At 40.3% G+C, this 16,393-nt stretch overlaps 1 protein-coding gene across 2 annotated transcripts in view; it reads left to right on the plus strand.

The window, feature by feature from the left end:
- Nucleotides 1-9,624: 9,624 nt before the first annotated feature.
- GDPD4 (glycerophosphodiester phosphodiesterase domain containing 4) overlaps nt 9,625-16,393 on the plus strand; it is a 174,957-nt gene continuing 168,188 nt past the window's right edge. For both annotated transcript variants that reach the window (XM_059188225.1, XM_059188232.1), the window contains exons 1-2: nt 9,625-9,689; nt 15,693-15,886. In XM_059188225.1, the coding sequence (XP_059044208.1) occupies nt 15,707-15,886 (180 nt within the window). In that variant the 5' untranslated portion in view covers nt 9,625-9,689; nt 15,693-15,706. The remainder of the gene's footprint in view (nt 9,690-15,692; nt 15,887-16,393) is intronic.

Raw genomic sequence — 16,393 nt, forward strand, 5'->3', positions numbered from 1 at the left:
AAGTCCTCTTTCAGTCTTACTGGTTGTTGGCAGAATTCATTTCCTTGTGGTTGTAGGACTGAGGTTCTCATTTTCTTTCCAGCTATCAGCCAAGGACTATTCTCAGCAACTAGAAGCTGCCAACAGTTTTCTGCCCACCCCCACCCCTGGCCCTTATGGGCAATTCACAAAACAAAATCTTTGCTTTAAGCCAGATTAAGCCAGAGCACATCTCTCTTTCACTTTGGCAACCAGGTAGAGAAAACTGCTTTTGAAGGGCTCCCGTGATTAGGTCAGGGTTATTTAGATAATCAACTTATCTTAAGGTCAGCTAATTTGGGAACTCTTATCTTAAGGTCCGCTAATTTGGGAATTTAATTACATCTGCAAAACCCCTTCACCACAGTACTTAGATTACTGTTTGCTTGGAAAACGATGAAGTTATATGCACCAAAGTCTGGGCATCTTGGAGGGCTCAACCCATTTGGGCTCCTATAACAAAACACCATAGACTAGGTGGCTTATAAACAAAGAAATTTATTTCCCATGGTTCTAGAGGCTGCGGTGTCCAAAAGCATGGTGTCAGTATGGTCAGGTCCTGGTGAAGGCCCTGTTCCAGGTGGCAGATGGTTAGCCCCTTGCTGTATCCTCATATGGCAGTCGGGATTACGGAGCTCTATGGGCTCTGTTTTCTGAGAGCACTAATCCCATTCATGAAGGCTCCACCCTACAAAGCACCACTGCCCCCATTTGTACCATCACTTTGAGCATTAGGATTTCAATATAAGAATTTGAAGTGGGGGGATACATTCAGGTCATAGCAGAGATCATCTTAGAGTTCTGCCCAGCATATCCTGGAAGGGGCTATCTGCTCTCAGCCATCTGTTCAGGATACTTGAATTAGGGGATGGGAAATAACTTGAGTCGTTTAACTGTAGTGCAGACCTGAACCCAGGTATTCCTTTCCATACCTCCATACTTTTCCTCCTGTCCTGATTCTCTTTGGCAGTTGGGAAGTCTGAACAATACACCGTGTCAAGAGCAGGCAGATACCAACCTGAAGGCACTGCTAGAGTCATGAGGCTGGTTAGTGGTGACCAATTCAACTGAAGTCACACTGATAGCTTTATCCTGCATTTGACTGTGTAACTGCCTTGTGGGTACTGTGCAAAGTGTCCTCACCCTTGGGTATAAGCAAATGGCGAACCACGGAGGAAGGAGTTTGGGGACGGAGCTACTCCTGGGTTCCTGTTAAGTTAATTGTGCTGGTTCAGATGTTATAGACATTTTCAAAAGAAGCCTCTTGTCAGAAATAAGGGAATATCCAAAACCATGGGAGATATTTGGAGGAAGTACATCCTATCCTACACTTGGATCCCTTCAAAAGAACCGTCACCCAGCCTATCCCATTCTTCTGGGCATCTCTTAATGACAGTGGGTCCTTTGCTAATCTGTCACAGTGGTGGATCAGTCGTCAGTTGCCAAATTCAGCAAGGGAAGGCTAGAAGCACTTGAGTGCTTTCTAACATGTACCTCCTATGAGTTTCCTATCCTACTCCACTGAATCACATTCCCCCTACCTACCTATAAAACTATCCATAACAGACTCTTGGGTCCAATGACTAGCTCTTTCTCTACTTCCTGGGATGACACAGAATTCTTGGTCATTGGAAAATTCTTGGGAGTAATCCTATAGATCCTGGTTAGGCCTTAACTATGAATATTGGCCTTAACTCCTGTGTGCACGCATAGTGTGTGTGTGCGCGAACACACACACACACAGCTCTGGACTGGATAATATGTTCTGCCTAGGCTGTTTTCCTGTGGGGTCAAACGGCCTTTGCCTATTTGCGTTCAGTAACCACCTCCTATAACCCTATAACCTAGCTATCCATGTTTCCTGGGCTTCTTAAGCCAGACATTTAAAGGAGAGTTAATACCTACTCTTCTCAAACAGTTCCAAAAGAACAGAAATGGGAGGAAAACTTCCAAACTCATTCTATGAAGCTAGCATTATCTTGATTCCAAAACCAAAGACCCTACTAAAAAGGAGAATTACAGTCCAACATTCCTGATGAACATGGATGTAAAAATTCTCAATAAGATACTAACAAACCGAATCCAATAGTACATTAAAACAATTATTCACCACAACCAAGTGGGATTTATTTCTGGGCTATAGAGGTGGTTTAATATCCACAAATCAATCAATGTGATATACCCCATTAGTAAAAGATAAGAACCATAAGATCCTATCAGTAGATGCAGAAAAACATTTAACAAAATACAGCATCCATTCTTGATAAAAACCCTCAACAAAGTAGGGATAGATGGAAAATACTTCCACATCATAAATGCCATATATGAAAAACCCACAGCCAATATCATCCTCAGTGGGGGAAAACTGAGCTTTTCCTCTCTAGTCAGGGACAAGACAGAGGTGTCCACTCTCACCACTGTTATTTAACATAGTATTTGAAGTCCAAGACTCAGCGATCAGAAAAACAAAAAGAAATAAAAGGCATCCAAATTGGCAAGGAAGAAGTGACTCTTTCACTATTTGCAGAAAATATGATACTCTATGTAGAAAACATAAAAGGCTCCACCAAAAAACCGTTAGAACCAATACATGAATTCAGCAAAGTTGCAGGATATAAAATAAACATAGATAAATATGTTGTGTTTCTATATACCAATAACAAAGCAGCAGAAAAAAATCAAGGGTTCAGTCCCATTTACAATTGCACCAAAACCCGTAAGATACCTAGGAATAAACCTAACTAAGGAGGTGAAAACTGAAAACTACAGAACACTTATAAAAGACACTGAAGAGAACACAATGAAATGGAAAAACATGCCATGCTCATGGACTGGAAGAACAAACATTGTTCAAATTTCTATACTACCCAAAGCAATCCTCACCTTCAATGCAGTCCCTGCCAAAATATCAACAGCATTTTTCATAAAGCTAGAACAAACAATCCTAAAATTTGTATGGAACCAGAAAATCCCAATTCCAGACTTTAAGCTCTATAACAAAGCTGTAGTGATCAAGACAGTATCGTACTGGCACAAAAATAGACGCATAAACCAATGGAACAGAATAGAAAATCCAGAAATGAACCCACAACTATATAATCAACAAATCTTCAATGAAGCAGGAAAGACTATCCAATGAAAAAAGACAGTCTCTTCAACAAATGGTGGGAAAACTGGATAGCAACATGCAGAAGAATGAAACTGAACCATTTTTTCATACCATACACAAAAATAAATTCAAAATGGATGAAAGACCTAAATGTGACGCAGGAAACCATCAAGATCCTAGAGCACAACATAGGCAGCAACCTCAATAACCTCAGCCACAGCAACTTCTTACTAGATATATCTCCAGAGACAGGGAAATAAAAGCAAAAATGAACTATTGGGACTTTATCAAGATAAAAATCTTCTGCACAGCAAAGGAAACAATCAACAAAACTAAAAGATAATATTCAGAATGGGAGAAGGTATTTGCAAATGATATATCTTATATAGGGTTAGTATTCAAAATCTATAAAGAACTTATCAAACTCAACACCCCCAAAATAAATAATCCAGTTAAGAATGGGCAGAAGACATGAATAGACATTTTCCCAAAGAAGAATGGTAAAAGACACATGAAAAGATGTTCATCATCACTTATCATCAAGGAAATACACAGTGAGATACTACCTCAAACATGTCAGATGATGAAAATTAACACAGGAAACAATGGATGTTGTTACAGAGAAAGGGGAACCGTCTTACACTGTTGGTGGGAATGCAAACTGGTGCAGCCACCTTGGAAAACAGTATGGAGTTTCCTCAAATAGTTAAAAATAGAACTACCCTATGATGCAGCAATTGCCTTACTAGGTATTTACCCAAAGGATACAAAAATACGGATTTGATTCAAAGGAGCACATGCACCCCAATGTTTATAGAAGCATCATCTACAATAGCCAAAATATGGAAAGAGCCCAGATGTCCACGGACTGATGAAGGGATATAGAAGATGTGGTATATATACACAATGGAATATTTTTTAGCCATGAAAAAGAATGAAATCTTGCCATTTGCACTGATATGGACAGAGCTAGAGGGTATTATGCTAAGCAAAATAAGTTAGTCAGAAAAAGACAAATGCTATATGATTTCACTCATATGTGGAATTCAAGAAACAAAACAGATGGACATATGGGAAGGGGGAAAAAGGAGACAGAAGCAAACCATAAGAGACTCTTAACTATAGAGAACAAACAGAGGGTCGATGGAGGGAGGTGGGCAGGGAATGGGCTAAATGGGTGATGGGTATAAGGAGGGCACTTGTTATGAGGAGCACTGGGTGCTATATGTATGTGACGAATCACTAAATTCTACTCCTGAAATCAATGTTATGATATATGTTAACCAACTAGAATTTAAATAAAAACTGAAATAAAAAAATAATATCTACCTTAAGATTCCAAGCAAACAAAATGATGTATGTAGAGCATTTAATACAATCCCTGACACCCAGCACATTCAGTCCCAGTTTTACACTGTTTGAAATCACCTGGTTTGTCAGGAGACTCTTTTATTGGCACCAAAATGAAGGTTTTATAAAAGAATCCATAACTAGGAATCTGGGTTTGCTTAACCCAATAACTGGTTTCTGGCTATAGAACCAATAGGTCAATCAAACATTGATAAAAACTTGTATCTATTTGAAGCTGCTTCAGGATACCCTGTTTAAAAGTCCAGGGTCCCCCATTTCCCCCCCACCAAATTGCTAAATGGTTAAGTTTAATCCTTAAGTTTAATATCTCTTTCAGATTTGTGGTTCAATATTTTTTCATTATAGGTGCATTAAAATAAAAAAATACTAATTTTATGATCTTTTACTAAAGAGGAGATTCATTACTTTAAATAAAAAGGACACTTGTTGGGGCGCCTGGGTGGCTCAGTGGATTAAGCCGCTGCCTTCGGCTCAGGTCATGATCTCAGGGTCCTGGGATAGAGCTCTCTGCTCAGCAGGGAACCTGCTTCCTCCTCTCTCTCTGCCTGCCTCTCTGCCTACATGTGATCTGTCTGTCAAATAAATAAACAAAATCATAAAAAAAAAAAAAAGGACACTTGTTAAAACAGGAGTACCATATGCATTTAGCAAAGATAATGTCCAAGCTTTGGACTTGATACACTGCTGTGCAGTTGACTACAGTCTGGCATCAAGCCCTGGCATGCTGCCAGGAAAGAAATCAGAGGCTGCATTAGACCACCTAGGTGATGTGTAGCCACAGGTTTCACGCTTATCTTTTTCTTTGTGTCAGTTTCATCATTTTGCTGATTTATACAATGAGTATGTAAAAGTACCTTTGTTTACTCATTCTTTAGTCCAAAAAATGAGTGATAAAATTGCTCTAACAAAAATAGGAAAGCTACAAAAAGGCTGGAATAGCGATTGTCCAGACTTTAGCTGTGGGGAAAGTTAAATAACTAGTTTTTTCTATTTTGCTGAGAAACCTAGGTGATCATGTGCCATCCAAGATGTTTAAATGTGTGTGTGCGTGTGTGTGTGTGTGTCTCTGTGTGTTTGAGTGCATGTTTGCAAAATATATGGACTACAGCAATCTGCAAACTCTCTTACATTGGTTTTAGCAGCAGTGTCTACAAGCCCACAGTGTGACAATAATCACTAGGAAAAAACTATATCTCAGGTCAGCTTATTCCTTATGGAAACTATTGGACCAAGAGCCACTTTGCTACAGAAGAAAGGTAGAGTTTTGAAAAAATGACAAGCAAACCTTCAGTTTGCAGTTTTGAAAATCTTAATAAACAAAATTGAGGGGCGCCCGGGTGGCTCAGGTCACGATCCCAGGGTCCAGAAATTGAGCCCCGCATCGGGCTTTCTGCTCAGTGGGGAGCCTGCTTCCTCCTCTCTCTATGCCTGCCTCTCTGCCTACTTGTGCTCTTTCTCTCTGTTAAATACACAAGTAAAATCTTAAAAAACAACCCCCCCCCAAATAAACAAACAAAAAAACCAAAATTGAGAGGCACCTTGGTGGCTCAGTTGGTTATCTGTTTTCAGCTCGGGTCATGATCCTGGGGTCCTGGAATGGAGCCCTGTGTGTAGGACTCGTTGCTCAGTAGGGAGTCTGATTCTCCCTCTCAGTCACTCCTGCTTATGAACTCTCTCTCTTTCTGTGTCAAATAAATAAATAAAATCTTTGGGGAAAAAAAAAAAAAAACAGAATTGAGTTCCTCCAACACAATTTCTTTTGAGTTCATACTTTTTATCTAAGATCCGACAGGGCCATCAGACTTTGAACAATTTTCATTGCAAAAGAACAATTTAACTAGATGAATAATGAGTCTACAAAATTAAATCAGTTCTGTTGGGACAATAAAGCCAGGAAACAATCTCCTCCAGATATTAATGGGCATCTGTGGTTTCTTAAACCATATTGTATCCCTCAGTTTACGTTCATTACTCATCTTTAACTGGTAAATCTGAAGCCCCCACAGAGATTAACTGAATTCTTTTGTTCTTTGAAATAAGAATGTTATAACTTATTTGATAAGTTCGTTGGTACTCTTTTTTATACTCTGTTTTTTTTTTTTTTTTTTTGTTTTTTAAGATTTTATTTATTTATTTGACAGAGAGAGATTACAAGTAGGCAGAGAGGCAGGCAGAGAGAGAGGAGGAAGCAGGCTCCCCGCTGAGCAGAGAGCCCGATGTGGGACTCGATCCCAGGACCCTGAGATCATGACCTGAGCCGAAGGCAGAGGCTTAACCCACTGAGCCACCCAGGCGCCCTATACTCTGTTTTGCATGCTTTAGTTTGGTCTCACTTCTGCTTTAAAACCAGTGACAGAATCAGGCCTGTATTTGCTCAAACAACCTTCACAGTTTTGCTCATTCTCTGTTGATAAAAGGAAAAGTTCTCAAGGGGACTGGGTGGCTCAGTCGCTAAGCCTCTACCTTCAGCTCAGGTCATGATCAAGGAGTCCCAGGATCGAGTGCCGCCTCGGGCTCCCTGCTCTGTGGGAAGCCTGCTTCTCCCTCTCCCACTCTTCCTGCTTGTGTTCCCTCTCTCGCTGTGTCTCTCTCTGTCAAATAAATAAATAAAATCTTTAAAAAAGGGGTGCCTGGGTGGCTAAGTGGGTTAAAGCCTCTGCCTTTGGCTCAGGTCATGATCCCAGGGTCCTGGAATCGAGCCCCGCATGGGGTTCTCTGCTCAGCAGGGAGCCTGCTTCCTCCTCTCTGCCTACTTGTGATCTCTGTAAAATAAATAAATAAATAAAATCTTAAAAAAAAATCTTTAAGAAAAAGGACTCTAAAGAGGAACTCAGAATGGAGTTTTGGAAAATCTTCATATCACATAAAAAATTGCCTAATCCCTTGACACCTAATCTCAGTGGGTGCCAACCACTTTAGTTGTGCTAGGTCAAGGGTTGAGCTAGGATCCCAGAATGAAACTTAGGAGGAAGAGGGTAAACATTAAAGGATCAAACTACTTTTCCTACTCTACACTAAACCATCCTGATCCAAGCTACCATTCTTTTTTCTGGACAAGCCCTCCCAACTGGTTATTGGAGGTATACTCCGGGGAACTCAGGGAAGTTAGAAAAAAAAATGAAGCCTGTCTTACTCAGCTTAAAGGTTGTTGGATTTGTAGCTTCTATTTATATAACCAATTGTACCAAGCTTTATAGTAAGCACAGGGAATAAGTGATGAGTTACATATGGCCTCATCTTCAAAACTGGAGGCAGAAATTAAAGCAGAAATTAAAACCTCAGCAAAACAAAACAGGTAATTATAATCAATGCAGCTAATATAGTACTAAGAAGTTAACTTGGACAGACATATAGGACAAGAGAAGGAAGTACTTAACTGAGCCTGGTGTTTGTGATGGTGAAAGGCTTCCTGAGCTGAATCTTACACCAACAGAAAGAGTTAGCCAGTTAAAAGTTTGGGGGGGGAGGGGAATGGGAAAGACTGACCATAGGGACAACATGAATAAAGATACATAATGGTGTAGGGCAGTAGCATAAGAGGATTGGGATGTATTTTATGGTGACTAACATAACACCATTAAAAAAATAACAAAAGTTTTGGGTTTGCTGGAGTTTCAATATGAGTGCAGGGTGCTGGTGGTAAGAAGTTGGAGAGAAAGACAGGATCCAATTTAAGGGGCTTGAGCTTTACCTTAGGAGTGAATTTTAAACATGGTCAGATTTGCATTTTTTAAAAGATCACTAGCTGCTCTTTGAAAGGTAAATTTGGGGTGCGGCTCAGTGGGTTGAGCTTCTGTCTTCAGCTCAGTTCCATGATCCCAGGATCCTGGGATGGAGTTCCACATGGGGCTCCAAGCGCAGTGAGGAGCCTGCTTCTCCCTCTGCCTGCTGCTCCCTCTGCTTTGTGCCTGCGCACTCTCTGTCTGACAAATAAATAAATAAATATATCTTAAAAAAAATAAAAAAGAAAAAAGTAAATTTTAGGAATGGTAAACTGGAAGTAGTGAGATTCTTTGGGAGCCTACTGCAGTAATTATCTTGATTAACCCTTACCACAGTAGTGCCAAGCAGCTGGTACTTACTGAGATGATTAGGGGCCTAGTGGGCATTGACATAGAGCAAGGGAAAGACTAGCAGAAATGGACAGGAAGTGTGAGGGCACCAGCGGGGAGGGACGCTGCAAAGGAAAGAGAGGAGTCAAGAATGGAGCTTTGGTTTCAGGTCTCGCCATTTAACAATTTGGAGCCACACATGATGTAGCCCGTTTGAAGGAAAGCAGCGTAGGGTATACTGAGTTCAAGGTGTCTAAATAGCGGGACGATTCAGATCACGATGACCAGCAGACAACTGGGTATAATGGTCTAAGAGCTCAAAAGTGAGGTCCGAGTTACAGAAATAACCAGAGGAACCAAAAATTAAACAACTAAGGGCGCCTGGGTGGCTCAGTGGGTTAGGCCTCTACCTTCAGCTCGGGTCATGATCTTGGGGTCATGGAATCGAGCCTTGCGTAGGGCTCTCTGCTCAGCAGGGAGCCTGCTTTCCCGCCCCCCTGCCTGCCTCTCTGCCTACTTGTGATCTCTATCTGTTAAGTAAATAAATAAAATCTTTTAAAAAATTTAACAAATAAAACTAAAATAGACCCATTGCTTGAAGTAGGTTGGGGAGAAAAAGACAAGAAAAAATAATGAGATAATGCATAAATAATTTGGCTACAAAAACGTTAATGCCTGAACTAAATGATTAGCTAGAGCTAAGCTTATGCTGAAATTATTTTTAATCTTTTTTTTTTTTTAAGATTTTATTTATTTGACAAAGATCACAAGTAGGCAGAGAGGCAGGCACAGAGAGAGGGGGAGGCAGGCTCCCTGCCAAGCAGAGAGCCTGATGTGGGGCTTGATCCCAGGACCCTGGAATCATGACCTTAGCCGAAGGCAGAGGCTTTAACCCACTGAGCCACCCAGGCGCCCCTGAAATTATTTTTATAAGTAGCAAAATAAGACAAAAGAGTAGGCCTCTGAGCAATGCTTGGGGGTTGCACCTGACTTCCGCCTCACGGCTGTAGAGAGCACGCCCCTGGCCACGCCCCCTCCACGCGGCCTCCACCGCCTCGTTGAACCAGGCGTCCATTTTGAGAGACGCTAGTCTTCTCCAGTGGGGAGGTCGTGTTTGGGTTTGAGGCTTTGAAGTCGCCGTAAGTAACACGTCCAGCTCTGCGCTTCCCCCTGTAAGCCTCTCCAGGAATAGGAAGCTACATAAATATTATCAAGCTGGCAGCCAGTGAGGCCCTTGGACCCAAGGAGCTCACCAGGTGTGGTCAGCTGGGAGCTGCCTTTAGCCCTGTGCTCTGGGGAGGCAACTGAGGCCAAAGGGCTTCCACTTGGCCCTGTCCCTGTCCCTGTCGGTGGGTGACAGGGGCACAAGCCGGGCAGGCCCAGTGGCTTGGCTGGCGTCCAGGGCTGGCCTGCTGTCGGCTTGTCCGTGAGTCCCTCCTGGTGGGAAGTTCGGCTCTGCTCATTTGTTTCTCCCCTCTCTGCGGTCATGCCCGACGCTGCCTGTGTTCAACGTGTGAAAATGTTGTTTCTTGCCCATTTTCCAAGTTACTCATGGACGGAGCGTAAGTCTTGCTCTACTTTCTTCATCCTGGCAAGCACATCCTAGTGTTTGACTCCAGCACCGGGTGAACGGTGGTGCGCATTGCTGAGATGCGACAGATTTCAGAAGGAATCGGTTTGGGAGGGAAAATCGGGGGTTCAGTGTGGGATATATTAATTTTGAGATGTCTGCGAGAAATCCAAGTGGAGATGTCAGCTGGGTGCTGGACGTTTGGAAGGGAAACAGTGTTTATTGATCTTTCCCTAATTATGATTGAACTCCAAGGATCTGTAGATGAGTGGGAAATTGTGGTAATGATTCTGGTTAAAATACTACCTTTAGTTCAGTATTCCAGCAGTATACCACCCTTCCTGTCACAAAGTTTTTGTTCTTGGACATACCACTATTTGCAGCTGCTCACACCAAATTCATGTAGTTTCATCACAGTTTCAACAACAGACAATTCGGACTTTTTCTCATTTCCACTGTGATTATTTTCCTTAGACCATGGGTTTTTTATAGTGTGAAATTCCCAAATGTGAATTTTTGTAATTATCGTTTTCTTACTGATTCCTAGCTGAATTGCACCATAATCAGAAAATACGCTCTTAAGATTTCAATTCTTAGAAGTGTATTAAAACCAGTTGTCTAGTTCAATATATGACTTTTGATAAATGTTCAGTTTGGGAAAGAACATACATTCTGCAGTCATTGAGTATAGTGTCCCATAAATGTTAATTAAGATTAGTTTGTTAATCGAGTTGATAAAATCTTCTATATCCTTTTAGACTTTTTTGTCTGCTTATTAGATCATTTATTGAGAGAAGTATGCTAAATCTCCCACCATGTCTGTGAATTTGTCTACTTCTCCTGTAGAAGCCATGTGATTGGGTGCCTGTGAACTGGAAATTATTTATTAGTCATTTTGCATCTTTATGAAATGTCCTTTTTTGTCTTTACTGATTCTTTTTGCCTCAAGCAAAAAGCAAGCGAGGTATTGATCTGCTGGTAACTAGTGAGGTAGATTGTATTATTTGGCTCCAATTCTTACCCTTCCTTTAATTATGCCTTTTGTGTTCACATTCCTTTTGCCTTATAACTTATAATGCCCTCCTACTGTGAGTTCACTTACTCTGCTTCTGATTTTGACTTGAAGACATCCTTTGCAGCAGAGCCTTGAGATGGATTTGCATATTACAGCTTACCCTCTTGGACAATTGCCACCATCAGGAAAATATACTCTGGCCAACTCAGTTGAGCCATACATGGAACAGAGCCAGGTCACTCCGGTCATACTAGCCAAGGCCAGTCTAGATCAACAGAGTATGAGCAGTAAATGCTTATTGTCACATGTGACTCAGATTTCATCTTTGATTGGTATGTGGTGTTGTCTTGGTAATGGGACACTAATCTTTCCATTCTTTTACCTTCTGTAACAACAAACCAAATTCTTGTAAAGAACATATTGTTGGGCTTTGTTATTTTAATCCACTTAGACAATTTTTAATTCTTTTTATTTTTTTAAAACAGACAGAGATCACAAGTAGATAGAGAGGCAGGCAGAGAGAGAGGAGGAAGCAGGCTCCCTGCTGAGCAGAGAGCACAATGCGGGGCTCGATCCCAGCACCCTGGGATCATGCTCTGAGTCAAAGGCAGAGGCTTAACCCACTGAGCCACCCAGGCGCCACATTCAATTCTTTTTAAACATGGAGCATTTAGACTATATTTAAAGGAATTACTGGTATATTTAAGTTTAAATTTGATTTACTACTTGCTTTCTATTCTTCTGTGTTCCTTTTTTCACTTTTTTCTTGCTTTTTGATTGAATAATATTTATGATTTCATTTTATTTTCTTTGTTGGCTTATTAGATGCACACCCCTTTTCTCAGAGGTTACTTCGTGGTGTACAGTATATGTCTTTAACTTATCAGAGTCTACTTTTAAGTTATATTATACCACCTCATCATATATCATATGAGAACTGAATTAACAGTACACTTTCATTTTCCTGCTCCTGGCCTTTAAACTCTTGTCAAACCTTTTACTGCTGCAATTGTTACAAGTGGAAATATTCATTGTTATTGCTTTTGCTTCAGTCAATTATCTTCTGAAGTAATTTTATAAATAAGAAAAACATTATTTTATATCCACCCATATATTGAATATTTCTGGTGCCTCATTTCTTTATGTAAATTTGTATTTCCACCTGGTAGCTTTTGCTTTCATATTGGGTGATCTTAACATTTCTTGTAGTGCAAGTCAGCTGGTGATTAATTCTTTTCTAGTTTTGAATATCCAAAAGGTCTTTATTTCACTTTAATTAAAAAATTTTTTTAAAGATTTTATTTATTGGGGGCACCTGGGTGGCTCAGTTGATTAGGCATCTGCTTAATTTCCCCTGTTTGTATGCTCGCTCTCTCTCAGATAAATAAATTAATTTTTTATTAGAGAGTGAATGAGAGAGAGAGAAAACACGAGTGCGGGGAGGGGCGGAGAGGGAGAAGCAGACTCCACGCTGAGCAGGGAAACTGACTCGAGACTCAGTCCCCAGACTCTGGGACCATGACCTGAGCTGAAGGCAGACACTTAACCAACTAAGCCAACCAGGTGCCCTTTCACTTTCATATTTTAACACTGTTCATTATGAGTGCTGAATTCTAGCTAAATGTGTTTTATTCAGTTCCTTAAAGATGTTGCTCCACTGTCTTTTGGCTTGTATTGTTTTCAACAAATTATTTTTGTTGAAAAAAATGTCAAGAAGTCCTCTTTATTCCACATGTAATACACCTTTCCTCTCTGGCTGGTGGTGAGATTTTCTCTTTACTAGTGTTTTTAAGCATCTTGATTATGTGTCTTATAGTTTGCTGTGTGTACTTTTCCTTAGGGTTTGGGGTGCTTCTTGGCTCTGTAGGCTTATAGTTTTCATCATATTTGGAAACATTTTGGTTATTAATTTTTTAGATATTGTGTTTATCCCTTTCTCACCTCCCCCCCCCCGCCTTTTAGGGATTCCAGGCATGATTATATTAGACTGCTTATAGTTATTGTGTAGCTCACAGTTGATCTCTTCATTTAAAAAAAAATTCTCAAATTCTCTAATCCTTTCTTTTGTAGTATCTAATCTGCTATTAATCCTTGCAGTGTACTTTTCATCTCAGACACTATGTCTTTCATCTCTAAAAGTTCAGTTTACATATTTTTTAAAAAGATTTTATTCATTTATTTGACAGAGAGAGATTACAAGTAGGCAGAGAGGCAGGCAGAGAGAGAGGAGGAAGCAGGCTCCCTGCAGAGCAGAGAGCCGATGCAGGGCTTGATCCCAGGACCCTGAGACCATGACCTGAGCTGAAGGCAGAGGCCAACCTACTGAGCCACCCAGGTGCCCCCAGTTTACATATTTTAAAAATACCTTCCCTGTCTCTCCTTAACATGTTTATTTTCTTCTACTGTCCTCAACATATTGAATACAGTTGTAAAAATGTTTGGTGTCCTTCCCTGCTAATTATATCACCTGAGACATTTCTGAGTTGTTGATAGTTTTTTCCCTCCATATGGGTGCATTCTCTTTTTTATGTTCCTGGTGATTTTTGATTGGATACTAGGCATTGAGAATTTTGTTTTGTTGGCTACTTCTCTTGTTTTATTGTTTGTTTGGTTTGTTTTTATTCTGATCTTTGTTTCAGAACAGAGCCAAGTTATTTGGAAACATTTTTACTATCTTGCAGATCATTTTTTAAACTTATTTATTTATTTGAGAGAGAGTGAGAGAACAAGCCAGGGGAGGGACAGAGAACCAGTGGGTTCAATGTGGGACTCAATCCCAGGACTCTGGGATCATGACCTGAGCTGAAGGCAGATGCTTAACCGACTGAGCCACCCAGGCACCCTTGAGTCTCATTTTTAAACTTCGTTTGGCTAGGCCATTGTCCCTAGTAGTAGCCTTTAATGTAGGCCTAATTTTTTTCCCCCACTATTGAGGCAATACCCTTCTGAGTATGCTTCTAAGTGCCTATGTATTATAAGGTTTTTCTGCTCTGAAGGAAACACCAACTATTCCCAGCCTTTTGTGAGCTCTAAATGTCTAACCACCTCGTTTTGTGTGATTCTTTTTCTAACGTCAATAATTTCTTACTAAGCATGTACTGATTAGTATTCAGCTGGAGACTCGGAAAGACATGGAGGGAGGTACTTTTCCTTCCCTTTTGTCTGCTCAGTTTCTGTCTGCTCAGTTCAGGGATACTGCCAGGATCCACCTACAATCTCACTCCCAGGGCTTCATCCTGGAAACTGTATCCAAATTGCATTTACAATACTCACTTCCTTTGTTTCTTCTCTCTCAAAGGTTGCTGTCCTTCACTGCCTATTGTCCACTGTGTGAAAACCTTTCTTTCATATTTTCCCCAGGTTTTTTAGTTACTTAAGCTGGGAAGGTTACTCCAGTCCCTGTTACTCACATTTTTTGCCAGAATTCTATGTTGACACTCTGCACTCTGAACTACAGCACTACCTTTCACAGAAAAACAGAATGGAGCACAACAGAAAGTTTTCAGGGGTAGAGACCACGCCTGGGATCAGGCCCTTTAAGACTTCTTGTTTGTTTATTCTTAAATACTTAGGGGTTTTTGTTTTTGTTTTGTTTTGTTTTTCCCCCTAATTCCACACGAATTTTATCTGAAAGTGTCCTATTAAAGTAGGGTGAGAAAATTCAGTAGTAACAGCTAGATATAGCCCAATATCTCCTTCCCTCCCTCCCTCTTTCATTCTTCCTTCCTTCCTTTCTTTCCTTTTCCTAGTAAGAAAAACCCCTGTCTGCCAGTAAAATGTAATGTTCAACTTCTTTAAGTGTCCTTAAAGTAAGGGGGAATATCCTTCTTTGTTCTTCTTCCTTTATCCTTGTTGGAATTTAGAATGATAGATACAGCTCAAGCAGCAGCCATTTTGGACCCTGAGAAGGGAGCCCTGTGCTGCTGTGGAACAAAAAGATGGAAGATGTCTGGGTTCTTAATGACATTGTGAAGCCATGTGCCACATAATTTTTAAAATATTTTTGTTGTCAAAAGAAAAAACAAACTTGTCTTATTTCAGCCATTGCTATTTTGAAAATTCCATCATTTAAATTGAGGCTAACCCTAACTAATTCCAATGAGAGAGGATCATAAGTGATGGGGCAGGCAGCTATATATCTGAGTCACTTATTAGTCAACGATTATATTTTTCTCATACCTCACCCACGCCTCTTAAGCTCTCAAGTTATTTCAAGAGCACATTTTAGTTGAAAAAACACATTTGTATATATTATCTAATTATAATTTGTATATATTATCTAATACTTTCAGCATTTATTAGTTGCCTAGGGCAGACAGTATGATCCCATTTTAGGGGTAAGAAAACTAAACCTTGAAGGGTGCATGACTGCAGTAAATACTAAACAAGTTAGTGGTAAAGGGGGATGAAGCTCTACTCATCCACTGAATCCAGTGCATTATCCTAGATTAAAAACTTTAAAATCTATCTTTTTTTGATTGAATTTTCTATAGAGCAGTGAGGTAGGAAACTTTTGAAGGAGCTTTTAGATCCTAATAATTTTATTTGTCATTTCAGCAAGAAGGTGCACCATGCTTAAGGGCAACAGGATTGAGCCTGGGAGCCAGAGAAGAGTGAAAAGGCATTATCCATGGATCCTATGTGGCTGCAACCGACAATGCTATATCACCTTGATTACTGGTTGCTACACCTGCGAGTGGCAGGTCAAGCAGGAGAAAAAGTCTTTACCTGGACCCTGCTGCTGCTCTTGGGTATAGAGACATGGGAAAGAGTTGTACCATACTTTCTCAGATGTGGGGAACGTGGGCTGGTCCCTCCCATGAGAGCTCATTAGAGTCTCCAGGACAAGGGCATGGTAGGGCTCTAGTTCTTTGATGAAAAGCCTCCTGAAAAGTTCTGGAGCCAGAGTTAACCTTATAGAAACACATGCTTGTTTTCCTCATCTTCTTTCACTTTCATTTGCTTCTCTCTCTTTTTTTTTTTAAAACTACCTCTTTTATGTTATTCATTTACTCATTGATTTACTTTTGTTCTCATTCATTTATTTAGCTTTGAAAAAGTGAAGTTTAGTATAATTAGATGTTTTTGACTAGGAATTACAAGAATGCCTGAATCTTTAATTCTCTCTTCATTGTAAGTTTCCCAAAGAGCTGTGTTTATGAGGAAAATAACAGCAAGTGGGAAACAAGGTATTCCTTTATTATTGGTCAGACTAATGCTTGAGTTTCCTTAATGAAAAACTTTAGTAAGACTGAGTG

This window comes from Mustela lutreola, chromosome 1, assembly GCF_030435805.1.
Source record: "Mustela lutreola isolate mMusLut2 chromosome 1, mMusLut2.pri, whole genome shotgun sequence".
NCBI classification, from domain to species: Eukaryota; Metazoa; Chordata; class Mammalia; order Carnivora; family Mustelidae; genus Mustela; species Mustela lutreola.